Genomic DNA, 20,799 nt, shown 5'->3' on the forward strand with positions numbered 1-20,799 from the left:
GGACAGGTGCAGGGAGAGATAGGGAGGTATGGTGGAGAGGAGCAGGGAGAGGGAGGGAGGGAGGTATGGTGGAGTGGTGCAGGGAGAGGGAGGAAGGGAGGTATGGTGGAGAGGTGCAGGGAGAGAGAGGGAGGTATGGTGGACAGGTGCAGGGAGAGAGAGGGAGGTATGGTGGAGAGGAGCAGGGAGAGGGAGGGAGGGAGGTATGGAGGTATGGTGGAGAGGTGCAGGGAGAGGGAGGGAGGTATGGTGGACAGGTGCAGGGAGAGAGAGGGAGGTATGGTGGAGAGGAGCAGGGAGAGGGAGGGAGGGAGGTATGGTGGAGAGGTGCAGGGAGAGGGAGGGAGGTATGGTGGAGAGGTGCAGGGAGAGGGAGGGAGGGGAGGTATGGTGGAGAGGTGCAGGGAGAGGGGGGGGTGGGAGTATGGTGGAGAGGTGCAGGGAGAGGGGGGGATGGGAGTATGGTGGAGAGGTGCAGGGAGAGGGGGGGATGGGAGTATGGTGGAGAGGTGCAGGGAGAGGGAGGGAGGTATGGTGGACAGGTGCAGGGAGAGGGAGAGAGGTATGGTGGAGAGGTGCAGGGAGAGGGAGGGAGGGAGGTAAGGTGGAGAGGTGCAGGGAGAGGGGGGATGGGAGTATGGTGGAGAGGTGCAGGGAGAGGGAGGGATGGAATTAAGAGAGAAAGAGACAGAGGAGGGAGGGAAGGAGTGAGAAACGGAGGTCCAGGGATGTTAAAATGACATGCTAACCATGTACTGGACAGTGGAGCTGGACTTGTGTTTCTGTCCCAGGTGATGGAGGGAGGGAGGGAGGGAGGGAGGGAGGGAGGGAGGGAGGGAGGGAGGGAGGGAGGGAGGGAGGGAGGGACAGAGACAGGCGAATGCCCAGTACTGCTGGATGAGCATGTCAAATAAAACAAGAGACTTGATTGGTGAGCATCACTTCTGGTTGAGCAATGGGCTTCAAATCACCAGAATGAACTTCAGCAGTCGGGAAGAAAGAGCAGGAAGAGAGGAGGATCATTTATATGGATTGTCATTTTTATGGCTTCTAAAGAAGGGAAGAAAGAAAGAGTAGAGCTCGCAAGCAGAGGATAGGAACAGAGGATGGCATCATCAGGAGAAGAGAAAGGTAAATAAGAGGGGGAGCGGTTAGGAAGGTGCACTGACTGAGTGTGAAGGGATCACTCGTTCTTTTATGGGGATGGAGTATTTGTGGAAGAAACGCCTAAGGAGAAAAATACATACAATGATGGTCACATGCACGGGGCAGGTGTAGTGACATGTTGTTAAAACAATAAGGTAGCTAAAAGAGCTATGCATATCTTCTGTTAATAGACATTCAAAAGTGGCGTCCATTGTGATTAAAATGTTAACTCAAACTGCAAGGTTCTCGGTTTTCTAAAGGACCTTGCAGATGAAGATATGAACAATTGTCTACTGATCAAATGCTAGAGTAGCCTGTGGCTTTATACTGTACATAGATACAACTTTATACACAAGACTGTCTTGCTGTTATACTGTACTCATCACAAGACTGGAGTGTCTGGCTGTTATACTGTACTCATCACAAGACTGGAGTGTCTGGCTGTTATACTGTACTCAACACAAGACTGGGGTGTCTGGCTGTTATACTGTACTCAACACAAGACTGGGGTGTCTGGCTGTTATACTGTACTCAACACAAGACTGGGGTGCCTGGCTGTTATACTGTACTCAACACAAGACTGGGGTGTCTGGCTGTTATACTGTACTCAACACAAGACTGGAGTGCCTGGCTGTTACACCGTACACATCACAAGGCTGGAGTGTCTGGCTGTTATACTGTATTCAACACAAGACTGGAGTGCCTGGCTGTTATACTGTACTCAACACAAGACTGTCTGGCTGTTATGCTGTACTCAACACAAGACTGGAGTGTCTGGCTGTTATACTGTACTCAACACAAGACTGGAGTGTCTGGCTGTTATAATGTACTCAACACAAGACTGGAGTGTCTGGCTGTTATACTGTACTCAACACAAGACTGGAGTGTCTGGCTGTTATACCGTACTCATCACAAGACTGTAGTGTCTGGCTGTTATACTGTACTCAACACAAGACTGGGGTGTCTGGCTGTTATACTGTACTCAACACAAGACTGGGGTGTCTGGCTGTTATACTGTACTCAACACAAGACTGGGGTGCCTGGCTGTTATACTGTACTCAACACAAGACTGGGGTGTCTGGCTGTTATACTGTACTCAACACAAGACTGGAGTGCCTGGCTGTTACACCGTACACATCACAAGGCTGGAGTGTCTGGCTGTTATACTGTATTCAACACAAGACTGGAGTGCCTGGCTGTTATACTGTACTCAACACAAGACTGTCTGGCTGTTATGCTGTACTCAACACAAGACTGGAGTGTCTGGCTGTTATACTGTACTCAACACAAGACTGGAGTGTCTGGCTGTTATAATGTACTCAACACAAGACTGGAGTGTCTGGCTGTTATACTGTACTCAACACAAGACTGGAGTGTCTGGCTGTTATACCGTACTCATCACAAGACTGTAGTGTCTGGCTGTTATACCGTACTCATCACAAGAATGGAGTGTCTGGCTGTTATGCCGTACTCATCACAAGACTGGAGTGTCTGGCTGTTATACTGTACTCAACACAAGACTGGAATGCCTGGCAGGTATAATGTACACATCACAAGACTGGATTGTCTGGCTGCTATACTGTAATCATCACAAGACTGGAGTGTCTGGCTGTTATACTGTACTCAACACAAGACTGTCTGGCTTTTATGCTGTACTCAACACAAGACTGTCTGGCTGTTATACTGTGCTCAACACAAGACTGTCTGGCTGTTATATTGTACTCAACACAAGACTGGAGTGTCTGGCTGTTATACTGTACTCATCACAAGACTGGAGTGTCTGGCTGTTATACTGTACTCAACACAAGACTGGAGTGCCTGGCTGTTATACTGTACTCAACACAAGACTGGAGTGTCTGGCTGTTATACCGTACTCATCACAAGACTGGAGTGTCTGGCTGTTATACTGTACTCAACACAAGACTGGAGTGCCTGGCTGTTATACTGTACTCAACACAAGACTGTCTGGCTGTTATACTGTACTCAACACAAGACTGGAGTGCCTGGCTGTTACACCGTACACATCACAAGACTGTCTGGCTGTTATACTGTACTCAACACAAGACTGGAGTGTCTGGCTGTTATACTGTACTCAACACAAGACTGGAGTGTCTGGCTGTTATACCGTACTCAACACAAGACTGGAGTGTCTGGCTGTTATACTGTACTCAACACAAGACTGGAGTGTCTGGCTGTTATACTGTACTCAACACAAGACTGGAGTGTCTGGCTGTTATACTGTACTCAACACAAGACTGTCTGGCTGTTATACTGTACTCAACACAAGACTGGAGTGTCTGGCTGTTATACTGTACTCATCACAAGACTGGAGTGTCTGGCTGTTATACTGTACTCATCACAAGACTGGAGTGTCTGGCTGTTATACTGTACTCAACACAAGACTGTCTGGCTGTTATACTGTACTCAACACAAGACTGGAGTGTCTGGCTGTTATACTGTACTCAACACAAGACTGTCTGGCTGTTATACTGTACTCATCACAAGTCTGGAGTGTCTGGCTGTTATACTGTACTCAACACAAGACTGTAGTGTCTGGCTGTTATACCGTACTCATCACAAGACTGGAGTGTCTGGCTGTTATACTGTACTCATCACAAGACTGGAGTGTCTGGCTGTTATACTGTACTCAACACAAGACTGGAGTGTCTGGCTGTTATACTGTACTCAACACAAGACTGTCTGGCTGTTATACTGTACTCATCACAAGACTGGAGTGTCTGGCTGTTATACTGTACTCATCACAAGACTGGAGTGTCTGGCTGTTATACTGTACTCATCACAAGACTGGAGTGTCTGGCTGTTATACTGTACTCATCACAAGACTGGAGTGTCTGGCTGTTATACTGTACTCAACACAAGACTGTCTGGCTGTTATAATGTACTCAACACAAGACTGTCTGGCTGTTATACTGTACTCATCACAAGACTGGAGTGTCTGGCTGTTATACTGTACTCAACACAAGACTGTAGTGTCTGGCTGTTATACCGTACTCATCACAAGACTGGAGTGTCTGGCTGTTATACTGTACTCATCACAAGACTGGAGTGTCTGGCTGTTATACTGTACTCAACACAAGACTGGAGTGTCTGGCTGTTATACTGTACTCAACACAAGACTGGAGTGTCTGGCTGTTATACTGTACTCAACACAAGACTGGAGTGTCTGGCTGTTATACTGTACTCAACACAAGACTGGAGTGCCTGGCTGTTATACTGTACTCAACACAAGACTGGAGTGTCTGGCTGTTATACTGTACTCATCACAAGACTGGAGTGTCTGGCTGTTATACTGTACTCATCACAACACTGGAGTGTCTGGCTGTTATACTGTACTTGACACAAGACTGGAGTGTCTGGCTGTTATACTGTACTCAACACAAGACTGTAGTGTCTGGCTGTTATACCGTACTCATCACAAGACTGGAGTGTCTGGCTGTTATACTGTACTCATCACAAGACTGGAGTGTCTGGCTGTTATACTGTACTCAACACAAGACTGGAGTGTCTGGCTGTTATACTGTACTCAACACAAGACTGTCTTGCTGTTATACTGTACTCAACACAAGACTGGAGTGTCTGGCTGTTATACTGTACTCATCACAAGACTGGAGTGTCTGGCTGTTATACTGTACTCATCACAAGACTGGAGTGTCTGGCTGTTATACTGTACTCAACACAAGACTGTCTGGCTGTTATACTGTACTCAACACAAGACTGGAGTGTCTGGCTGTTATACTGTACTCAACACAAGACTGTCTGGCTGTTATACTGTACTCATCACAAGTCTGGAGTGTCTGGCTGTTATACTGTACTCAACACAAGACTGTAGTGTCTGGCTGTTATACCGTACTCATCACAAGACTGGAGTGTCTGGCTGTTATACTGTACTCATCACAAGACTGGAGTGTCTGGCTGTTATACTGTACTCAACACAAGACTGGAGTGTCTGGCTGTTATACTGTACTCAACACAAGACTGAAGTGTCTGGCTGTTATACTGTACTCATCACAAGACTGGAGTGTCTGGCTGTTATACTGTACTCATCACAAGACTGGAGTGTCTGGCTGTTATACTGTACTCAACACAAGACTGTCTGGCTGTTATACTGTACTCATCACAAGACTGGAGTGTCTGGCTGTTATACTGTACTCAACACAAGACTGTAGTGTCTGGCTGTTATACCGTACTCATCACAAGACTGGAGTGTCTGGCTGTTATACTGTACTCATCACAAGACTGGAGTGTCTGGCTGTTATACTGTACTCAACACAAGACTGGAGTGTCTGGCTGTTATACTGTACTCAACACAAGACTGGAGTGTCTGGCTGTTATACTGTACTCAACACAAGACTGGAGTGTCTGGCTGTTATACTGTACTCAACACAAGACTGGAGTGCCTGGCTGTTATACTGTACTCAACACAAGACTGGAGTGTCTGGCTGTTATACTGTACTCATCACAAGACTGGAGTGTCTGGCTGTTATACTGTACTCATCACAAGACTGGAGTGTCTGGCTGTTATACTGTACTCATCACAACACTGGAGTGTCTGGCTGTTATACTGTACTCGACACAAGACTGGAGTGTCTGGCTGTTATACTGTACTCGACACAAGACTGTCTGGCTGTTAAACTGTACTCAACACAAGACTGTCTGGCTGTTATACTGTACTCATCACAAGACTGGAGTGTCTGGCTGTTATACTGTACTCGACACAAGACTGTCTGGCTGTTATACTGTACTCAACACAAGACTGTCTGGCTGTTATACTGTGCTCAACACAAGACTGTCTGGCTGTTATACTGTACTCATCACAAGACTGGAGTGTCTGGCTGTTACGTACCTCCGCTGGAGGCTGGCGACGACCACGACGGAGGCGGCGACTGCTCCCGCGCTGGCTGTTATACTGTACTCAACACAAGACTGGAGTGTCTGGCTGTTATACTGTACTCAACACAAGACTGGAGTGTCTGGCTGTTATACTGTACTCAACACAAGACTGGAGTGTCTGGCTGTTATACTGTACTCAACACAAGACTGTCTGGCTGTTATACTGTACTCAACACAAGACTGGAGTGTCTGGCTGTTATACTATACTCAACACAAGACTGTCTGGCTGTTATACTGTACTCAACACAATACTGGGGTGTCTGGCTGTTATACTGTACTCAACACAAGACTGGAGTGTCTGGCTGTTATACTGTACTCATCACAAGACTGGAGTGTCTGGCTGTTATACTGTACTCAACACAAGACTGGAGTGTCTGGCTGTTATACTGTACTCAACACAAGACTGGAATGCCTGGCTGTTATACTGTACTCAACACAAGACTGTCTGGCTGTTATACTGTACTCAACACAAGACTGGAGTGTCTGGCTGTTATACTGTACTCAACACAAGACTGGAGTGTCTGGCTGTTATACTGTACTCATCACAAGACTGGAGTGCATGGCTTTTATACCGTACTCAACACAAGACTGGAGTGCCTGGCTGTTATACTGTACTCAAAACAAGACTGGAGTGTCTGGCTGTTATGCTGTACTCAACACAAGACTGGTGTGTCTGGCTGTTATACTGTTCTCAACACAAGACTGGAGTGCCTGGCTGTTATACTGTGCTCAACACAAGACTGGAGTGCCTGGCTGGTATACCGTACACATCACAAGACTGGAGTGTCTGGCTGTTATACCGTACTCATCACAAGGCTGGAGTGTCTGGCTGTTATACCGTACACATCAAAAGACTGGAGTGTCTGGCTGTTATACCGTACTCATCACAAGACTGTAGTGTCTGGCTGTTATACCGTACTCATCACAAGAATGGAGTGTCTGGCTGTTATGCCGTACTCATCACAAGACTGGAGTGTCTGGCTGTTATACTGTACTCAACACAAGACTGTCTGGCTTTTATGCTGTACTCAACACAAGACTGTCTGGCTGTTATACTGTACTCAACACAAGACTGTCTGGCTGTTATACTGTACTCAACACAAGACTGTCTGGCTGTTATATTGTACTCAACACAAGATTGGAGTGTCTGGCTGTTATACTGTACTCAACACAAGACTGGAGTGTCTGGCTGTTATACTGTACTCAACACAAGACTGGAGTTTCTGGCTGTTATACTGTACTCAACACAAGACTGGAGTGTCTGGCTGTTATACTGTACTCAACACAAGACTGCAGTTTCTGGCTGTTATACTGTACTCAACACAAGACTGTCTTGCTGTTATACTGTACTCAACACAGACTGGAGTGCCTGGCTGTTATACTGTACTCAACACAAGACTGTCTGGCTGTTTAACTGTACTCAACACAAGACTGGAGTGTCTGGCTGTTATACTGTACTCATCACAAGACTGGAGTGCCTGGCTGTTATACTGTACTCAACACAAGACTGGAGTGTCTTGCTTTTATACTGTACTCAACACAAGACTGTCTGGCTGTTATACTGTACTCAACACAAGACTGGACTGTCTGGCTGTTATACTAAATGATTTGGCTGCTGTACCCTGGGAGCTGATTTATCTAGAGGATGATTTAAATCACGCTACAGAATGTTTTATTGATTTGCTCACTGAGGTTATGGACCATCATGCCCCTATAAGAAAGAGTACAGTTGGTGCTCGTCCATCTCCATGGATTGATGATGAACTGGGTGAGGCTTTTTCTCAAAGAAATATGTTAAATGTCTTAGCAGCCAAATCAAAATCAGAAATTGATGAACAGAATTATAGAACATTGTGTAATTATGCATTTAAATTGAATCGAAGGGGGAAAAAAAGTTATTTTTCAACAATGCTTTTATTGATTGTAAAAATGATTCTAAAAAGGTATGGAATACAGTTAAGGGTTTACTTGGTACATCTATCTCATCATGCCCATCTAGTGTGGAGGTTGACGGGAGAATAATAACAAAACCAGTTGATATTGCCAATCATTTTGCAGATTTTTTCACAAAGAAAATTAATTTACTGAGCAACAATGTAAACATACATTCTTCCAAACAAGCTATTGTCCAATGGATTGATGATCATATTATGAGCAACAAGATCTGCTCTTTTAGTCTGCAAACGGTGTCAGTGGAGGAGGTGTTAAACCTTTTGAAGTCATTACCTGATGGGAAATCTACAGGTTATGATCTTATGGACAATTTTTTGCTTCGCTGTGCTGCTCCCCAGATTGCAGTTCCACTGAGATACATATTTAATTGGTCACTGGAAAAGGGGATGTTTGCAAATGTATGGAAGCATGCTAAACATTGTCCTATTCCAAAAGACTGCAAAGAACCCGCTACTCCTGCCAATAGTCGACCAATTAGTCTACTCCCTACACTCAGTAAGATATTGGAGGGTATTGTGAGCAGACAAATATGGGAGTACATGGAAAATAATGATCTGATTACAGCCAATCAGCATGCTTATCGCAAAAATCATTCCACTACCACTGCATTGGTTGACATGACTGACCAGTGGCTCAATGCTATGGATAACGGCAAGTTTGTGGGGGTACTATTTTTAGATTTCAGTGCAGCATTTGATTTAGTGGATCATGAGATAATTTTGACAAAATTAATGCATTATGGTTTTAAGGAGGTAGCATTGAATTGGGTACAGTCATATCTAACTGACAGGAAATGGTCCACCTATATCAATGGTTCATTTTCTTCCCCTCATGCTTTAAACTGTGGAATACCGCAGGGCAGCTGCCTTGGGCCACTTCTTTATTTAATATATACCAACGACCTTTCCTATGCCCTAGCTGAAACTCAAGCTACTATATTTGCAGATGATACTACAATTTATGCAGCAGGACAATCGGTTCAACAGGTACAGGTACAGGTACAGGTACTGTACTCAACACAAGACTGGAGTGTCTGGCTGTTATACTGTACTCAACACAAGACTGGAGTGTCTGGCTGTTATACTGTACTCAACACAAGACTGGTGTGTCTGGCTGTTATACTGTACTCAACACAAGACTGGAGTGACAAGGAGAGGAGTACGAGGGGTCAGAGGAGACAAGGAGAGGAGTACGAGGGGTCAGAGGAGACAAGGAGAGGTGTACGAGGGGTCAGAGGAGACAAGGAGAGGTGTACGAGGGGTCAGAGGAGACAAGGAGAGGTGTACGAGGGGTCAGAGGAGACAAGGAGAGGTGTACGAGGGGTCAGAGGAGACAAGGAGAGGTGTACGAGGGGTCAGAGGAGACAAGGAGAGGTGTGTATGAGGGGTCAGAGGAGACAAGGAGAGGTGTACGAGGGGTCAGAGGAGACAAGGAGAGGAGTACGAGGGGTCAGAGGAGACAAGGAGAGGTGTACAAGAGGTCAGGGGAGACAAGGAGAGGTGTACGAGGGGTCAGAGGAGACAAGGAGAGGTGTACGAGGGGTCAGAGGAGACAAGGAGAGGTGTACGAGGGGTCAGAGGAGACAAGGAGAGGTGTGTATGAGGGGTCAGAGGAGACAAGGAGAGGTGTACGAGGGGTCAGAGGAGACAAGGAGAGGTGTACGAGGGGTCAGAGGAGACAAGGAGAGGTGTACGAGGGGTCAGAGGAGACAAGGAGAGGTGTACGAGGGGTCAGAGGAGACAAGGAGAGGTGTACGAGGGGTCAGAGGAGACAAGGAGAGGTGTACGAGGGGTCAGAGGAGACAAGGAGAGGTGTGTATGAGGGGTCAGAGGAGACAAGGAGAGGTGTACGAGGGGTCAGAGGAGACAAGGAGAGGTGTACGAGGGGTCAGAGGAGACAAGGAGAGGTGTACGAGGGGTCAGAGGAGACAAGGAGAGGTGTGTATGAGGGGTCAGAGGAGACAAGGAGAGGTGTACGAGGGGTCAGAGGAGACAAGGAGAGGAGTACGAGGGGTCAGAGGAGACAAGGAGAGGTGTACAAGAGGTCAGGGGAGACAAGGAGAGGTGTACGAGGGGTCAGAGGAGACAAGGAGAGGTGTACGAGGGGTCAGAGGAGACAAGGAGAGGTGTACGAGGGGTCAGAGGAGACAAGGAGAGGTGTACGAGGGGTCAGAGGAGACAAGGAGAGGTGTGTATGAGGGGTCAGAGGAGACAAGGAGAGGTGTACGAGGGGTCAGAGGAGACAAGGAGAGGTGTACGAGGGGTCAGAGGAGACAAGGAGAGGTGTACGAGGGGTCAGAGGAGACAAGGAGAGGTGTACGAGGGGTCAGAGGAGACAAGGAGAGGTGTACGAGGGGTCAGAGGAGACAAGGAGAGGTGTACGAGGGGTCAGAGGAGACAAGGAGAGGAGTACGAGGGGTCAGAGGAGACAAGGAGAGGTGTACGAGGGGTCAGAGGGGTCAGAGGAGAGATACAACCAGGGAAATAATACTGAGAGAGTGAGAAAGACGGGGGAGGACAGAAAACAACGGTTAGGCCGAGTGTGTCAGGGGCCTGTTGCTAGGTGATTATGAGTGTGGCGTGGAGAGGAGCAGGGGGACGTGTGTGTGTGACTGAGAGTCTATTTCTGTCTGGTGTGTTTCCAGGGTTCAGACTCATGTCTATTTCTGGAGCTGTAGTTACAATCCCTACTGAACAAACAGACCAGAAAGCAGCTAGCACAATGCTCTCACACACACACACACACACACACACACACACACACACACACACACACACACACACACACACACACACACACACACACACACACACACACACACACACACACACACACACACACACACACGATAACATGTACACAAGCTCTCGTATTTTCAAACTCTATTACCCATCCTCCATCCTCTCTCCCTTTCCTCCGCACACACACGCACACGCACGCACACGCATGCACACACGCGCACACACACACACACATGCACGCACACGCACACACACACAGACACACACACACACACACACACACAGACTACTATTTTATGATGATTGCAAATTGAATCAACACTGTCTCCTATGCATCACAGACAGCACACACTGAAAAAATGATGTTCACAAATCACTGAGCAAGAGACACTTTTAATTACACAGAAACAAGCTAAGCAAAAGCAGAGAGACAAAGAAAGGGGGAAGAGGGGGAGAGAAAGAGGGGTGAGAGAGAAAGAGGGGGAGGGGAGAGAGAATGAGACACAACAAGAGAGAGAATAGTGGCGAGGAGACAGAAACAGGGTCTTAACCCTGTTCATTTTATATTATTTATTTCACTTTTATTTGTTATCTAGTTCACTTGCTTTGGAATTGTAAACATATGTTTCCCATGCCAATAAAACCCCTTAAATTGAAATTGAGAGAGAGAGAGAGAGAGAGAGAGAGAGAGAGAGAGAGAGAGAGAGAGAGAGAAAGGGAGAGACAGACAGAAAGAGAGGGAGGGAGCAGAGAGAGGAGAGAAATAGAGCGAGAAAGAAGAGGGAGCAGAGAAATAGCAGAGAGAGAGAGAGACGGAGAGGAGAGAGAGAGGAGATGAGAGAGGAGAGAGAGAGGAAGCAGAGAGAGAGAGGAGATCAGAGAGAGAGGGAGAGGAGATGAGAGAGAGGAAAGAGAGAGGAGATGGAGAGAGAGGAAGCAGAGAGAGAGAGAGGAGAGAGAGAGTAGAGAGAGAGCGAGAGAGAGAGAGAAAGGGAGTCGAGAGAGAGGTAGCAGAGAGAGGGGGGAGCAGAGAGAGTGAGAAAGATCAGTACTGCATATAGACATAATGACATTTGAAATGTCTCTTTTCCTCTGAAAGTGTTGTGAGTGTAATGTTTACTGTTCATTTTTTAATTGTTTATTTGACTTTTATATATTATCTACTTCACTTGCTTTGGCAATGTTAACATATGTTTCCCATACCAATAAAGCCCTTTGAATTGGAATTGAATTGAGAGACAGAGAAGAAAAAGAGAGAGGGGGGGCTTACCTTGACATCTGCCTTCTTGTTGAGCAAACTCTTGGCTGCTGCAATAGGAAACAACAGCAGAGACACAGCAGGTCAGAGATTCCAGTAGAACAGGAGATCAGAGAGATCACAAAGGTGCATCAGTATCACCCTGTAGTCCCGTAGGATTCCTAGTTGAAGATGGGTAACCCAAATGCAACCACTGGTAGAAAAAGAATCCAACAGGGACCAGACAGTCGTATGTAACAAGAGGTATGGTCCAGCTAGTAAACGCTGAGATCTTTAGACGGGTTATAAACAACTGGTCCACCAGACCCTGATATTCACAACACTCCTCTGCAGATTTAGAGAGGAGAGGAGGTTTGTTCATACTAAAGACAGTGGTCTGTTTAGCATAATACCTATAATCCTCAGCAAGAGGGGAATTATTCCACAGACAACAGTCCGTATCCATCCGGTCCGTATCCATCCGGTCCGTATCCATCTGCTCCGTATCCATTGTGTCACAGGGTACAGACAGAACTATTCCTGGGTTAAAACTGTTTCATTCGGTGTGGCACAGGAGGCCCAGCGAGAGTTGATGTGGGTTGCTGCGAGCAACAGAACCTCATTAAGAGGAACTGGTTAATTAGTTAACGAGGCAGAGATAGAACATTAATTTGGGGCTTATACTGGAGCCTGTCCCCTCGGTCCCCTTCAGGGCTAGAGCCTGAAATGGTGCCTCTACCAAGACATAGACACCGTCCCACTCTCTCCTCTGGAACACCGTCCCACTCTCTCCTCTGTAACACCGTCCCAGTCTCTCTCCTCTGTAACACCGTCCCAGTCTCTCTCCTCTGGGACACCGTCCCACTCTCTCCTCTGGAACACCGTCCCACTCTCTCTCCTCTGTAACACCGTCCCAGTCTCTCTCCTCTGTAACACCGTCCCAGTCTCTCTCCTCTGGGACACCGTCCCACTCTCTCCTCTGGAACACCGTCCCACTCTCTCTCCTCTGTAACACCGTCCCAGTCTCTCTCCTCTGGAACACCGTCCCAGTCTCTTTCCTCTGGAACACCGTCCCAGTCTCTCTCCTCTGGGACACCGTCCCACTCTCTCCTCTGGAACACCGTCCCACTCTCTCTCCTCTGTAACACCGTCCCAGTCTCTCTCCTCTGTAACACCGTCCCACTCTCTCCTCTGGGACACCGTCCCAGTCTCTCTCCTCTGTAACACCGTCCCACTCTCTCCTCTATAACACCGTCCCAGTCTCTCTCCTCTGTAGAACCGTCCCAGTCTCTCTCCTCTGTAACACCGTCCCACTCTCTCCTCTGGAACACCGTCCCAGTCTCTCTCCTCTGTAACACCGTCCCACTCTCTCCTCTGGAACACCGTCCCACTCTCTCCTCTGGAACACCGTCCCAGTCTCTCTCCTCTGGGACACCGTCCCAGTCTCTTTCCTCTGGAACACCGTCCCACACTCTCCTCTGGAACACCGTCCCACTCTCTCCTCTGGAACACCGTCCCACTCTCTCCTCTGGAACACCGTCCCAGTCTCTCTCCTCTGTAACACCGTCCCACTCTCTCTCCTCTGTAACACCGTCCCACTCTCTCCTCTGTAACACCGTCCCACTCTCTCTCCTCTGGGACACCGTCCCAGTCTCTCTCCTCTGTAACACCGTCCCACTCTCTCTCCTCTGTAACACCGTCCCACTCTCTCTCCTCTGGGACACCGTCCCACTCTCTCTCCTCTGTAACACCGTCCCACTCTCTCCTCTGGAACACCGTCCCAGTCTCTCTCCTCTGTAACACCGTCCCACTCTCTCTCCTCTGGGACACCGTCCCAGTCTCTTTCCTCTGGAACACCGTCCCACTCTCTCCTCTGTAACATCGTCCCACTCTCTCTCCTCTGTAACACCGTCCCAGTCTCTCTCCTCTGTAACACCGTCCCACTCTCTCCTCTGGAACACCATCCCACTCTCTCCTCTATAACACCGTCCCAGTCTCTCTCCTCTGTAACACCGTCCCAGTCTCTCTCCTCTGTAACACCGTCCCAGTCTCTCTCCTCTGTAACACCGTCCCACTCTCTCCTCTGTAACACCGTCCCAGTCTCTCTCCTCTGTAACACCGTCCCACTCTCTCCTCTGGAACACCGTCCCACTCTCTCCTCTGGAACACCGTCCCACTCTCTCCTCTGGAACACCGTCCCACTCTCTCCTCTGGAACACCGTCCCACTCTCTCCTCTATAACACCGTCCCAGTCTCTCTCCTCTGGAACACCGTCCCAGTCTCTCTCCTCTGTAACACCGTCCCACTCTCTCCTCTGTAACACCGTCCCACTCTCTCCTCTATAACACCGTCCCAGTCTCTCTCCTCTGGAACACCGTCCCAGTCTCTCTCCTCTGTAACACCGTCCCACTCTCTCCTCTGGAACACCGTCCCAGTCTCTCTCCTCTGTAACACCGTCCCACTCTCTCCTCTGGAACACCGTCCCAGTCTCTCTCCTCTGTAGAACCGTCCCAGTCTCTCTCCTCTGTAACACCGTCCCACTCTCTCCTCTGTAGAACCGTCCCAGTCTCTCTCCTCTGTAACACCGTCCCAGTCTCTCTCCTCTGTAACACCGTCCCACTCTCTCCTCTGGAACACCGTCCCAGTCTCTCTCCTCTGTAGAACCGTCCCAGTCTCTCTCCTCTGTAACACCATCCCACTCTCTCCTCTGGAACACCGTCCCAGTCTCTCTCCTCTGTAACACCGTCCCAGTCTCTCTCCTCTGTAACACCGTCCCACTCTCTCCTCTGTAACACCGTCCCACTCTCTCCTCTGTAGAACCGTCCCAGTCTCTCTCCTCTGTAACACCGTCCCAGTCTCTCTCCTCTGTAACACCGTCCCACTCTCTCCTCTGGAACACCGTCCCAGTCTCTCTCCTCTGTAGAACCGTCCCAGTCTCTCTCCTCTGTACCTGTCAGTGTAACACCGTCCGTCTCTATTTCCTAGCTCCACTGCTGAGTCCCATTCACAGTCTAATGTGGTCACATAATCATTTGTAGTCCTTTATCTCTGTAGCTCTCTCTCTCTTTAACTCTCTCTTGTTCACTATGTAGCTCTCTCTCTCTGTAGCTCTCTCGCTGTAGCTCTCTCTCTGTAGTTCTCTCTTTCTGTGTAGCTCTCTCTCTCTCCCTCTGTAGCTCTCTCTCTCTCTGTAGCTATCTCTCTCTCTGTAGCTCTCTCTCTATAGTGCTTTCTCTCTATGTAGCTCTCTCTCTGTAGCTCTCTCTCTGAAGCTCTCTCTCTCTCTGTGGCTCTTTCTCTCTCTGTAGCTCTCTCTCTGTGTAGCTCTCTTGCTCTCTCTGCGGCGCTCACTCACAATGTAGCTCTCTCTCCATAGCTCTCTCTCTCTGTGCAGCTCTCTCCCGTTGTAGCTCTCTCTCTGTGTAGCTCTCTCTCTCCCTGTAGCTCTCTTTCTTTCTCTCTGCAGCTTTCTCTATCTCTCTGTAGCTCTCTCTCTCTAGCTCTCTCTTGTAGCATTGTCTCTGTAGCGCTCTCTCTGTGTAGCTCTCTCTCTCTCTTTAGCTCTCTCTCTCTCTCTGCAGCTCTCTCTGTAGCTCTCTCTCTCTGTAGCTCGCTCACTCTCTCTGTAGCTCTCTATGTACCTCTCTCTCTGTAGCTCTCTCTGTAGCTCTCTCTCTCCCTGTCGCTCTCTCCCTGTCGCTCTCTCTCTCTCTGTAGCTCTCTCTCTGTAGCACTTTCTCTCTCTGTAGCTCTCTCTCTCTTTAGCTCTCTCTCTCTCTGTAGCTACAACTCTCTCTCTGTAGCGCTCTCTCTCTGTAGCTCTCTCTCTCTCTGTAGCTCTCTCTCTCTGTAGCTCTTTCTCTAGGTAGCTCTATCTCTGTGTAGCTCTCTCTGTGTAGCTCTCTTTCTCTGTAGCTCTCTCGTTCTCTCTCTGTAGCTCTCTCTCTGTGTAGCTCTCTCTATGTAGCTCTCTATCTGTAGCTCTCTCTCTCTGTGTAGCTTTAATTTGTAGCTCTCTCTCTCTGTACATAGCTCTCTCTCCATGTAGCTCTCTCTCTCTGCAGCTCTCTATCTCTCTCTGTAGCTCTCTCTCTTTAGCTCACTCTCTGTAGCTCTCTCTCTGTAGCTCTCTCTCTCTCTGAAGCTCTCTCTCTCTCTGTGTGTATCTCTCTCTCTGTAGCTCTCTATCTCTCTCTCTGCAGTTCTCTCTCTCTCTCTGTAGATCTCTCTCTCTGTGTAGCTCTCTCTCTGTATCTCTCTCTTTCTGTGTAGGTCTCTGTCTATACAGCTCTCTCTCTCTTTAACGCTCTTGTTCACTCTGTAGCTCTTTCTTTCTCTGTAGCTCTCTCACTCTCTCTGTAGCTCTCTCTGTACCTTTCTCTGTGTAGCTCTCTCTCTCTCTGTAGTTATCTTTCTGTAGCTCTCTCTCTCTGTGTAGCTCTCTCTCTCCAAGTAGCTCTCTCTCTCTGTAGCTCTCTCTCTCGGTTGCTCTCTCTCTGTGGCTCTCACTCTCTTTAGCTCTCTCTCTCTCACTGTAGCTCTCTCGCTCTCTGTAGCTCTCTCTCTGTGTAGCTCTCTCTCTGTAGCTCTCTCTCTCTGTAGTTCTCTTTCTGTAGCTCTGTCTCTCTGTGTAGCTCTCTCTCTCTGTAGCTCTCTCTCTCTGTAGCTCTCTCTCTTCCTGTAGCTCTCTCTCTGTTGCTCTCTCTCCCTGTAGCTCTCGCTCTCTTTAGCTCTCTCTCTCGCTGTAGCTCTCTCTCTCTGTAGCGCTCTCTCTCTCTGTAGCTCTCTCTCTGTGGCTATCTCTCTCTGTAGCTCTCTCTGTAGCTCTCTCTCTCTGTAGCTCTCTCTGTAGCTCTCTCTCTCTCTGTAAGTCTTTCTCTCTCTGTGGCTCTCTCTCTCTACGTAGCTCTCTCTCTGTAGCTCTCTTTCTCTGTAGCTCTTTCTCTCTCTCTGTGGATCTTTCTCTCTATGTAGCTCTCTCTCTCTCTATGTAGCTCTCTTTCTCTTTCTGTAGCTCTCTCTCTCTGTAGCTCTCTCTCTGTGGCTCTGTTTTTGTAGCTCTCTCTCTGTCTGTAGCTTCTCTCTCCCTGTAGCTCTCTATCTCTCTCTGCAACTCTCTCACTCTGTCTGTAGCTCTCACTCTGTAGTTCGCTCTCTGTAGCTCTCTCTCTCTGTAGCTCTCTCTCTCTGTATCTCTCTCTGTAGATCTCTCTCTCTCTCTGTGTAGCCCTCTCTCTGTATCTCTCTCTATGTGTAGCTCTCTGTCTGTATAGCTCTCTCTCTCTTTAACTCTCTTGATCACTCTGTAGCTCTTTCTCTCTCTGTAGCCCTGTCACTCTTTCTGTAGCTCTCTCTGTACCTCTCTCTCTGTGTAGCTCTTTCTTTCTGTAGCTCTCTCTCTCTGTAGTTCTCTTTCTGTAGCTCTCTCTCTGTGTACCTCTCTCTGTGTAGCTCTCTCTCTCTGTAGCTCTCTCTCTCTCTCTCTCTCTCTCTCTCTCTCTCTCTCTCTCTCTCTGTAGTTCTCTTTCTGTAGCTCTCTCTCTGTGGCTCTCTCTTTATGTAGCTCTCTCTGTAGCTCTCTCTCTCTCTCTCTGTGTATCTCTCTATATGTAGCTCTCACTCTCTGTAGCTCTCTCTCTCTCTCTCTGTAGCTCTCTCTCTGTAGCTCTCTCTCTGTAGCTCTCTTTCACTCACTCTAGCTCTCTCTCTGTAGCTCTCTCTCTATGTAGCTCTCTCTCTCTCTGTGTAGTTCCCTCTCTCTGTAGCTCTCTCCCTCTCTCTGTAGTTCTCTTACTCTCTTCTCTTTTTTCTTAATCTATGACTCTCACTCTCTCGTTCTCTCTCTCTCCCCTCTATGTATCTCACTCTATCTTGCACACAAAGTCTGCAGTGTTTTTTTTAAGGCTTGACATTAGAAACTCATTTCTGGAGGAATTGTAAGCGAGCCCCTCTCCCACAGGGGAAGCGAGCCCCTCTGCTACAGGGGAAGCGTGCCCCTCTCCCACAGGGGAAACGAGCCCCTCTCCTACAGGGGAAGCGAGCCCCTCTCCCACAGGGGAAGAGAGCCCCTCTCCTACAGGGGAAGCGAGCCCCTCTCCCACAGGGGAAACGAGCCCCTCTCCCACAGGGGAAACGAGCCCCTCTCCCACAGGGGAAGTGAGCCCCTCTCCCACAGGGGAAGCGAGCTCCTCTCCCACAGGGGAAACGAGCCCCTCTCCTACAGGGGAAGCGAGCCCCTCTCCCACAGGGGAAACGAGCCCCTCTCCTACAGGGGAAGCGAGCCCCTCTCCCACAGGGGAAACGAGCCCCTCTCCTACAAGGGAAGCGAGCCCCTCTCCCACAGGGGAAGCGAGCCCCTCTCCCACAGGGAAGCGAGCTCCTCTCCCACGAGGGAAACGAGCCCCTCTCCTACAGAGGAAACAAGCCCCTCTCTTACAGGAGAAGCGAGCTCCTCTCCCACAGGGGAAACGAGCCCCGCTCCTACAGGGGAAGCGAGCCCCTCTCCCACAGGGGAAACGAGCCCCTCTCCTACAGGGGAAGCGAGCCCCTCTCCCACAGGGGAAGCGAGCCCCTCTCCCACAGGGGAAGCGAGCCCCTCTCCCACAGGGGAAACGAGCCCCTCTCCCACAGGGGAAACGAGCCCCTCTCCCACAGGAGAAGCGAGCCCCTCTCCCACAGGGGAAGCGAGCCCCTCTCCCACAGGGGAAGCGAGCTCCTCTCCCACAGGGGAAGCGAGCCCCTCTCCCACAGGGGAAGCGAGCCCCTCTCCCACAGGGGAGGCCTGTTCAAAGTGTGTTTGAGGCCCCGAGAGGAGATGACACAGAGACGAGACAGAAGAGCCCACACTTTAGAAGTCAAAACATTGCGGTGTGTGTGGAGAGAGCAACACTAACAGTTTTCCTTTCCTCTGCTTTTCCCTCTCCTTCCTATACAGTATTCCATTCCCCCTCAACGTCTGCCTCAATTGATATAGAGTCTCATTTCTACCAGGCTAACTACATGTGCAAGTTCAGCAGTTTGCTAGGTACGCCTGGCAGCACGATAAAGACCAGTTCTGTTAGTCAAAGAATACTGGCGGTGAGGATTTGTGTGGAGTTTTCCTCCGCTGCCTCCACCTGCTGTTTTTTCACTAGGGGGTGAATTGGGTCATTAACTGTGTCAAGAGCATTCTCACATCTTGTTTGAAGTCTCCGATGAAACTGTTATTGTTTTTCAGAGCCTTCTATCTGAATAAATAGAAGCTTCTAGACCACTCAGACAGCTCAGATAGACTCCAGAATGGTCTGTGGTCTGAGCTGAAGAACAACCACATACATAGTCACCCCTTTCTGTGTTTTCATACATCACTGGTTGTCATTCACTCTCAGGTAGATGATCTCAGGATGACAAAAACATGCCAGAACACCAGAGTTGAGTTTCATTCTGGCATTTAGTCCACGACCCCAACCTGTAAACCCAAAGGTCAAATATTATGTTGTTTATTTAGCCCTGTAGAGGAAGCAAGCAGGCTCCTTACCTTGACACAAATAACAGTAAGCAAGACGGAAGGAGAAGAAGAAGAGATTAAGAGAAAGAATAAGAGAAAGAGAAAGAGTCAAATTGGTTAATAGCCATTACGAGTCACTCACTAATATCCCTGTAAATAACAACCTTACAGGAGGACAAGGAAAGGATAGAGGCTTCACATGAAGACAGCTGGAGGATGGAGGCTTCACATGAAGACAGGTGGAGGATGGAGGCTTCACATGAAGACAGCTGGAGGATGGAGGCTTCACATGAAGACAGCTGGAGGATAGAGGCTTCACATGAAGACAGCTGGAGGATGGAGGTTTCACATGAAGACAGCTGGAGGATGGAGGTTTCACATGAAGACAGCTGGAGGATGGAAGCTTCACATGAAGACAGCTGGAGGATGGAGGCTTCACAAGAAGACAGCTGGAGGATGGAGGCTTCACATGAAGACAGCTGGAGGATGGAGGCTTCACATGAAGACAGCTGGAGGATAGAGGCTTCACATGAAGACAGCTGGAGGATGGAGGTTTCACATGAAGTCAGCTGGAGGATGGAGGTTTCACATGAAGACAGCTGGAGGATGGAGGCTTCACATGAAGACAGCTGGAGGATGGAGGCTTCACAAGAAGACAGCTGGAGGATGGAGGCTTCACATGAAGACAGCTGGAGGATGGAGGCTTCACATGAAGACAGCTGGAGGATGGAGGTTTCACATGAATACAGCTGGAGGATAGAGACTTCACATGAAGACAGCTGGAGGATGGAGGCTTCACATGAAGACAGCTGGAGGATGGAGGCTTCACATGAAGACAGCTGGAACAGTCCTTTGCTTGTGTCTTGTCCCTGTCTCTCTTGTGCCTGTCTGTCTTGTGCCTGTCTGTCTGTCTGTACTCTGAGGAAGGTTTTAGGCCTAGAACCCAAACAAGTTAGTTTTTCATAACAAGAAGAAACATTTCAGTAAACTTATTTCCTTCCAAAGAGGCTGAATGAATTGTGGATTCTGTGTGTCTAGTCTAGTCTAGGATAGTAGATCTAATCTAGAGAGGCAGGCAGGCCAGTATGAAGTATCAATATTTGATCAGAGTCTTAAGAGGGGAAGAGAAGACGACTGGAGTCCCACAGCATCACTACCAACCAACCCAGGCCTGACGGTACCAGCTCTATCCTGACACTAGACTTCTATGCCATTCTTATGAATTGTGGTGGACTCAAAGACAACAATATAAGCAAACTATTGTCCATCTCTTTTTATACCCATTTAAGCATGACATCTAAAATGTCATTACAGGTAGTTGATTG

At 48.7% G+C, this 20,799-nt stretch overlaps 1 protein-coding gene across 16 annotated transcripts in view; it reads right to left on the reverse strand.

Moving 5' to 3' along the window:
- The window catches only part of LOC100195738 (calcium/calmodulin-dependent protein kinase type II subunit beta), a 222,652-nt gene that overhangs the window by 122,507 nt on the left and 79,346 nt on the right, over positions 1-20,799 (reverse strand). For 11 of the 16 annotated variants that reach the window (XM_045695285.2, XM_045695278.2, XM_082961536.1 and 8 more), the window contains one exon: positions 12,022-12,059. In XM_045695285.2, the coding sequence (XP_045551241.2) occupies positions 12,022-12,059 (38 nt within the window). Of the gene's footprint in view, positions 1-12,021; positions 12,060-12,401; positions 18,093-20,799 lie in introns of those variants that run through there. The other 5 variants (XM_045695280.2, XM_045695303.2, XM_045695304.2 and 2 more) reach the window with 2 other exon arrangements.

This window comes from Salmo salar, chromosome 15 (assembly GCF_965601325.2).
Source record: "Salmo salar chromosome 15, fSalSal1, whole genome shotgun sequence".
NCBI classification, from domain to species: domain Eukaryota; kingdom Metazoa; phylum Chordata; class Actinopteri; order Salmoniformes; family Salmonidae; genus Salmo; species Salmo salar.